The following is an 8,427-nucleotide window of genomic DNA, read 5'->3' as shown; positions in this document are numbered from 1 at the left end:
AAATAAATTACTTTGTGTTTGCACAGGCTAAGCTTATATTCACAAGCAGTTGCCACAGGTTAGCTGACAGGTGTTAATGTGTTAAACCCTTATAAACTGATCCCGAGTTTGAGACATAAAACAGATTGTATTGCTTAACTTCAGCCACATAAATACAAACAGCTACCCAGTTTAAGAGCTCATCAGTTAACTATGCTCAACTACTCTAGCATTGAGACGAGGTCCTCACTTATCTGCAGCTTATTTTCATCCCCACTGGAGCATCAAGCTAACACAATCCAATCTATTTGGTGTTAAGTCTGATACATCATTCTCAAAAGGGACATTACAAAGTACCATCAGTGGACTGGAAGGAACTTTCATGTAGCCACAAAAAAACAAAAAACAAAACAAAACAAACCAACCAAACAAACAAAAAACACAGCCAGTGAAAGCACAGGAAGGAGAGAGGATCACAGCTGAAATAATGCCTGGGAATGGGACTTCAGATATGCACTTGTGAGGAATGTCACTGCATGAAGCAATGGCTCTCCAAGGGAGGGAGAAAAACACAGGACCTGAAGACAGGGTAAGAGGTCTCAAACAGAACTGAGGTTTAATATCTGACAAATAAAGACTACACACAGCAGTTTCCAAACATACCCAAAATAAGTAAATAAAGACAGATGCTGAACTCAAACCAAGAAATAAACTTCTACTGAGAGTTATCTTTCCCCAACACATAACCCAGTCCACTGTAATCAAATCAACATTTCTTTCCTAAGGAGAGTCTCCTGTCTTGATTTCACTTAGTTTTGCATGGAAATACAATCTTTGTAGTTTCTTACTTGGATTTCCATAAAGTCTTTTTTGATGAATTTTTGTTTTAGTATCTGCATGGTTTGAATAAAGTTATTCTCTGCAGACCTTCTATTTTACACAATGATGCCCTGCTGCTTCTTTCTTCTACACAGTCCCTCATTTGAAAGCAACTTAGAGGCTTCAACCACAGATTATGAAGGCACATCGAACACACAAATTTCAAGCTAGATTAGGTTCTGACCACATGGGGAGTCATTTATGTATATTTATGGCTTTAAAACCTGAGTGCACCAGTCAGTAGCAGGTAGGTACTCGTGATCAGTACCTTAAGTGCTCACATATTTGATAGTTTCCACCCTGTTGATACTCAAAAGCCATCTGGACACAGTTCTGGGCAACAGGCTCAGGCTGCCGTGCCTGAGCAGGGGCTGTCCAAGATGACCTCCAGGATCCCTTCCAATCTCACCCTTTCTGTACGAGTCTGTAATAACTGACTACCTTTATTTAAGCATGTACCTAGAAGTCATGGATGTCAACAGCACAACTGAGAACAAAACTTAGTCTCTAAAATACCATCATCATCACAAAATTCAAACTAAATGCTTTAAGCTATCTTGCGGTAATAATTACTATTTAGTATAAATAATTACTAATTTAGGATTAAAAATGCATTTCATAGCATGAATATATTTTTTTCCTATCTGTTAACATTTCCATGTACAAAACCAGCTTTAAAACATGCATGCTTCCCAATAATGACGTGAAAGTGTCTCTGGAGCAGAGAGGGGAGATTCAAGCAGACTCCAAACTCTTTGTTGCAGAAAGCAAGCAGGTGGCACAGATGCACAAAACTCAATTCCAATATACAGAGTATGTATCAAACAAGACTATATGTCTTTATGCTGATCATCAGCTCTACTATGTGAACAACTCCATGAATCCCTTTATAAAAGTAAGTGATACCATTGGTTAATGAGATGAACAAAACAATGCAAGCTCTGTAAAATGTGTGCCATTTGAACACTAGGCAGAAGGGACAAAAGCAGAGTACCCCTGAAGTCCCCAGCCAGCACCAACATGTTTAAGCTCATACATGCAGGATGAAGACCCTCCAAAAAGATTAAGTTACTATTATTTGATGTTATAAACAGAAATCACACATACAAAAATGTCTATGCATAAGAATGTGTACAAGGAAAGGTGAATGTAGGGCCAGGTTATATCAAACTTTTATTTAAAAATTGTTGCCATTAAATTAATCTCATGTGTGTTATGTACATATTTCAAAGTCCTCCTGCCTGAACTCCCCCAATTCACTGTATCATCAAAAATATTATGTTACACTGTATCAGCAAAAATATCCAAACAAAACACTATGACTTGTGCAAAGCTTCCTGCTTTGAAAGAACAAATATGCTGCTTCAGAAGCATCACTAGCTCCAGGATGCCTTCAAGCCAGATGACAAGCACTTCAAGTTTCCAGCATTACAACAGGAACTGAAACCAAGAGATGGAGTATGAACAGAAGAAAAAGCAAGAAAAAAGTAAATTTCTTCAAGTCAACTACTTCCCATCTGTCAAAATGCTCAAACTGAACACTACTTAACGATCAGTGAAAGATCATCTGAGGTCATTATTCAAGGACTGAGAATGAAAGTAACTTTTCATTCACACTCCATCAGCATTTTAATAAGGTTAAACCATGTTCTTAGCTTGCTATTTGTGCACTTTCTCCTCTATAACCTTACCCTTGCCATGTGATGTCAAACTTAACTGTAAATGAACAAACAAGAATTTTGAAATGAATGTTCAAACAGCTTCGACTAGGCAATCTCAGTATAATCAATTATCACGTGCTTTTAGCTCACTAACAACTTGAGTCAATTTACTTCCAAAAGCCTTCAGCCTCAGTTTGCCTCATTATTAAGCCTGATTTTTCTCCCATCTCCATTAATAAGCATTCAAATAAAAAAACATGCAGTTGTGTGGTAAGAAACAAAAACAGGGCTTATCTATTCTGCAACTCTTCCCCTTCCAGCCAAAAGAATTCATTCATATTATGAAATACAACTCTTACTCATCACAGGAAAAAACAAAAAACAAAAACAAAAAAACCACAATAATACAAGATGTCCCTGCTCAGTTTTTGCAGCTCATGGTCATCCTCCTGCTTTTGCTTAATATTAACCACTCTCTCACATGAGTTTAAAAACAAAAAACAAACCCACAGAGTTTTCTTCCTCAGGTTTAATTTAGAGTAAATTACAAACACTTGCTAACATAAACATGCTACAGGCCAGAAGCCTAATTCTTTCACAGCTGGAATCTTCGAGTGAGAGAAATGAGTTGCTGAACTGTAAAATGCTACGAGTGGATATAAATCTCCAAGATACTTAAACAGAAATTGTTCCAGAATATTCATCAAGATCAAACCAAAAGAAAAGTCAAATAAAGATGCTCGTACAAATGAACTGGGTAGTATACTTTTAGTGGGATGACTAGCAGTGTGTATGGTTGTCCATTTTGGGACTGCAGTGACTGTATGACACTTTAATACTTGGTCCAAATAACTTTGATAATAGTTGTAGAAATGAGTGATAATCATTAAGGCCTCACAGGCTTTAAGCCTTTATAGTTACAAACAATACTACTAGTTAGGGAAAAAAAAAAAGCCACAAACCACCCACACACAAAAACCCACATTAAAACTGAACGGACCAAAATCTGAATTTCTGTTTACACAAAACACCAAACATGAACAAAGTAAATCACATGCCTGTACTAGCGAGACTAGCTTGTAAAGAACAGACCAGCTATGTCAATTTTAGCCATTTTACATCCTGTAAACCTGTAAATACTTAATTCTCAGTGAAAGTCAGCCCTCTGGAAGATGATTTCCGACCTCATGATACAGTAGTACAGTGTACTTACAAGACTTTCCTGATTTCACCTAGGTTGCATACAGGAAGGCAGGCAGCACACTGGGGCCAGAGCAACACAAGCTTTGTGTCTGTACAGCACACGTAAATCATGAGCTACCCTGATGGTTCAAACACCTTCCACAAAGATTCACCCCTGGCAAAAGCCTCTGATAAAAAGAGGCCTTGACACATTCAAGTGATGGAGATGTCAAAAAACAGTACGTGGATCTCTCTCTCCCCTCAAAAGTACCTTTCAAAATACAACACATCGATCACAGAAACTACTATGAATAAAAGCTGTTTAAATATTTCTCAACTATGTAACTACTGTTCTCCACACAGCTTTTCCTAGAAGGGCTTTACACACCGCCACAGAAATCTACATTAAATAATTATTTGCGCCACACTGGGAAAAGGGCTATCCCATGAATGAAACTGTCACTCCATGGCAGTACTATTAACAGGAAGTTTATAGCCTTGTCCGGCTGATGTATCTAGCACTACGCATATAAACCACTTCAATGACCATTTCAGTTTGAGACTAGTGCATAATGAACCAAATATAGCCAAATCTCAGCACAGAGAAAATAAACCATAATCTTACAGAAAAGCAACATTTTCATACAGCACTAAAGCATTTTTATTGAAATATAAACCTGATCTTCACATTCATTTAAGCGGTCCACAGGCATCTTGAACTCTTACAGCAATTTTCCATTAAAAAGTTTATTTAAAACATGATTTATAAAATTAACACAAAACTGTGAAAAATAAAGCATATTTTATAAACATTAAATGCAAGCACAGGACTGCAAGGTAGACTTTGAAAATCAAATTACTTTCCAAGACTGCTTCATTAATACCACACTTGTTTCTTTCAGATACACTCCCAGATTCTAACAGAAATTTACTTTTCGGGAAGTACTAGAAGCTTTAAGGACAGTGTATTACACACTGTAAAACAATGGAGAAAATAAAAACTAACAAACCCCAACAACAGTAAGACAGGGGGTGCCTTTAATATCCACAGTCAAGTGAGAAAAACCAATCAGGAAAGCACGGAGCCTCTTTTGACAGCTGTAACATCTGAAAAGCCAATCCACATGCCTAGAGGCTTGGCTGAGGCGGAGACACGGATTCATTGAAGAAATTCTTGAGGGTGCATTTACTATCGGCTCTACATACAAGTACAGACACATTAGACACCAGCCTGTACCTAAGCCTTATACAATTCTAAAGAGAGTAAGAGTCAATGCTTAAAGATCAGTAATACAAAGCAGTACCTTCAAAAAAAAACACAAGAACGGTGGGCAAGCATTTTCAAAGCAGTGCTCTCGTACCCCTCAACAAGAGCCCCAAACACTTATCTTTAAGTGGACAACAGTTTTTCCCCCCTTTTTACCCCAACACTAAAAGAATAAAAAAAACACATATCTATTTTTAACACTTGCTAGTTTATTTAGAAAAAATTTAAACGCTTAAAAGTCTTAACAGTGCAACACATCCACATGATGCATTTGACACGGTATGTACACCGGGCAGCACAAAGCACCTCTTCTGAAAAAGTACGAGCAGGGCGCTCACTCGTTACAACTATCGAGAATTACTCCTGCAGCAGCTCTACAAGCCACAGCTGCTCGCTGTCCACTCCAGCCCCCTGCCATGCCAGTGTACAAGTGCAAAGTGCAGTCCACGACCGTCCTCTGCTTTCAGCAGGTACAGAAGAGGCAAAAAGCCGCTTGTCGCTGCAGCGTCCCCAAGAGCCTCTCAGCGCCCAGCTTGCCGGCAGTGCACCGGCGGGGCACTCTGCAACGCTCTGCCTCAGGGAGAGGCAAGCCGTCCCGTTCCCGCTTCCTCCGCTTTCCGTTCCCAGAGCCGCCGCAAGGCCGCTACGGCAAGCGAGCCAGCACTTCGAGCCAAGCGGCAGCCGCAAGCCCGCGCCCTCCCGCCGGTCCGCCCCGCTCTGCTCCACTCCCGCTTCGCTCCCCACGCATAAGGGAAGCGGCGGCAGCAAAGGCACGCTACGCCAACTGCGGCCGCAGCACTCGCTCGCTCATTCAGAGATGCATCTTGCGCCTTCCTCCTCCTTACGCTAGCGTAAAGGCCTCCCCCCACTAATCAAAACACTCGCGAGTCGGGACGCAAAGAAGATGGCGGAGCAGGGCCCGCTTACGGCGTCGGACAGCAGTTTACGCTGCGCTCTTTGCGCAGGGCCCCGTCAGGACCGTGCAGCGCTGCGGTGGGGAGCGTGCGTAGTGCGCTTGGCGAATGCCAATGGCCTATTTCCCGTGAGGGGAGGGGGGTGTCTGATAAACAATGGTGCCCCCCCTGCGCGCTCCCTTACCGATTCCTCCTCTTTCTCCATCCCCGTGGGCATCTGCGGCACAGCCCGGTTGATGGAGACGCAGTCGTTGAGGTCGGGCATGTCCTTGCCGCGGTAGATGGGCAGCGGTTTGGCGGCGTCTAGCGCCCGGGCTCGGAAGGAGAGTTTGCTCATTGTCTCCCCCTCACAATAACACCCCGGGGCCGGGCGGGCGGGGGGGCCTTCAGTGCGGCCTCGCCGCCGCCTCCCAGCCACTCCCGCACCCGGCCCGCACCACCATGGAGGGTCCCGCCGCCCCGGAACAGCTCTCCGCGGGGCCGCCCGTAGCTCACAGCGCACGCCCCGCAGCCCTAGATCCGCGCCGGGCTCGCTCGATCCGCTCCCTGCGCCATGGCAAACATGGCGGACATTAAGCAAAGCGGCCAGCGATCCCGGCAGCCAACGCGAGAGCTCGGGGGGGGGGGAAGAGGGGGGAGAGGCCTGGAGGGAGGAGGTGGAGGAGCAGTCGCGGTGCGCGCGCAGCTGAGGGCGGGAGGCTGAGGAGGGTGGTGTGGACGCGGTTGTCTGAGGCGGGCCGGGTCCGGCCGGGGTAGGGAAGGCCTGCGTGAGGACCCGCCGTCTCCCTGTCGCTCCCCGCTGCTGGCGGAGCACTGGGAGGGTGAGGCGGGAGGAGCTTCTGGCTGGAGAAAGCGGTGCCGGGGTGGACGGTAGCTGCAAGCGGTGGGCTCCGCCGCTGCCGGCCGCTGCTGGTTGCTGCCGGCCGTCCCGGAGCCGGTGACAGACGCCGAGAGTAACCCCGTGGCGAGGCGGGAAGGGCGGGCTCCTCTGCTGGGCTGGAGCCGGCTCTCCGGCCGCAGGCTCCTCTCTTCAGCGCCCGCATCGTTAGCTATTTTGAACTGAAAAAGTTTTAGCGATAAAAACCCATCAGGAGAATTAAACCTCAGTTACTGATGCAAGCCAACACTTCAGGAACAAACTCATACCTGTCAAGTTGTGTCCCCCCGCCCGCGAGGAGTGATGTCCTGTGTGGCTCTCCGCACGGACTGAGCCTCGAAGAGGGGTTAAGTTCCATGTACATTAAAATAAGGTGCTTCTCATGCGCAGAAGTTTGTATTACAGACTTGGCCACAGGTCTGGAGTTACTCGGGGATAGCTGCGTGATTTATGCACGTTGATGCTCCTCTGCTATGGAAGTGTCCCACTCCTGATCAGTTCAGCCCACTTTCAGAGGACGCAACGTTCGACGCACCAGATTTGGCAAGTATCATCCCAGGTTCTGTGTGTGGACAAAGCTGTAATCGTCTAACAATCACAGTTTCCCACTCTTCAATGTATTGACTGGGAAGCCCTTCACCAAAGACCTTTAGTACTTCAATTACATCATCACTTCCATATTATTTTGACACTCTGAGATGAGGCCAACTGCTTTTTCTCATCTCCACCTTAGAGCTTTTAGAGTTGTCAATGCAAACTTCTGTCTCTGAAACAAACTGGAACCATTAGGCAGGCAAAACTTGACGATGTTACCATCTGAAACACAGTGCCAATTCTATCTAATATTTTTTTAAGGGGGGGGGGGGGGAAGACCCAAAAACAACCCCAAAAGCTTGACCAAATAGGTTCAGCCCCTCCATTGCTGTCCATTTTTAGTTACCTGCTGCATGTTATTTATATAGTTTTATACAGTAAATACAACTACAGTTCATAACACAGGATTTACAAAATGAAGAACAAAGAATTGTGTCAGAGAGATAAGGAAGATGAAACAAGTGCAGTAAGGCACAGGAGGGTGAAAAAATAAAAGCAGCCATAACATCACATTCATGAGCCATGGGCCCAAATCAGCTTGCAAAAGATATCTGGAATTACATTAGCAACTCCTATCAAAGCATCAGGTTAATGTTCAGTAAGAAGCATAGGAAAAAATTAAGCTTAAAAAATAAAAGGAACAGAGAACAAAACTAATAGACTGCACTTATCTCAATTCCCTTAGAATATTTTTATTTGTAAAAATAAACAATTCCTGATTTGGATTAGAGTTAACATGCAAATATTTAAAAGTCATATAGTTTCTAGCTTAGAATTTATAGTTCTACCAGCATCTACCTTCACATCTTAGCACAGATATCTAAAATTGCACCCAAGTGTGAGCCTCCCCTACAGCTGTTGACAAACAGCATATGAGTGGCATGAGTTGCGCTTCCAGTAAATAAAATGCATTTTCAGCTCATGTTTCTTGAATTTTCCATTTAAGCATCATTACACAGATGGTGTTACAGCCCTGCTTTACAGATATCATGCATGTGAAAAGGTTAGGTTAGCTGCTTGGAACAGGCAGTTCCTCCTGAAATACTTCCTCAAGTTGTTATAAAACGAGAAAGA

At 43.9% G+C, this 8,427-nt stretch overlaps 1 protein-coding gene across 2 annotated transcripts in view; it reads right to left on the bottom strand.

The window, feature by feature from the left end:
* The window catches only part of EPC2 (enhancer of polycomb homolog 2), a 49,524-nt gene extending 43,071 nt beyond the window's left edge, over positions 1 to 6,453 (bottom strand). For both annotated transcript variants that reach the window (XM_062637743.1, XM_062637744.1), the window contains exon 1: positions 6,067 to 6,453. In XM_062637743.1, the coding sequence (XP_062493727.1) occupies positions 6,067 to 6,219 (153 nt within the window). In that variant the 5' untranslated portion in view covers positions 6,220 to 6,453. The remainder of the gene's footprint in view (positions 1 to 6,066) is intronic.
* Between the last annotated feature and the right edge of the window lie 1,974 nt (positions 6,454 to 8,427).

This window comes from Pezoporus occidentalis, unplaced genomic scaffold (genome assembly GCF_034315485.1).
Source record: "Pezoporus occidentalis ecotype Australia unplaced genomic scaffold, CSIRO_AGI_Poc_V1 ctg54, whole genome shotgun sequence".
Taxonomy (NCBI): Eukaryota; Metazoa; Chordata; class Aves; order Psittaciformes; family Psittacidae; genus Pezoporus; species Pezoporus occidentalis.
This window is presented reverse-complemented; position numbering and strand designations above follow the sequence as displayed.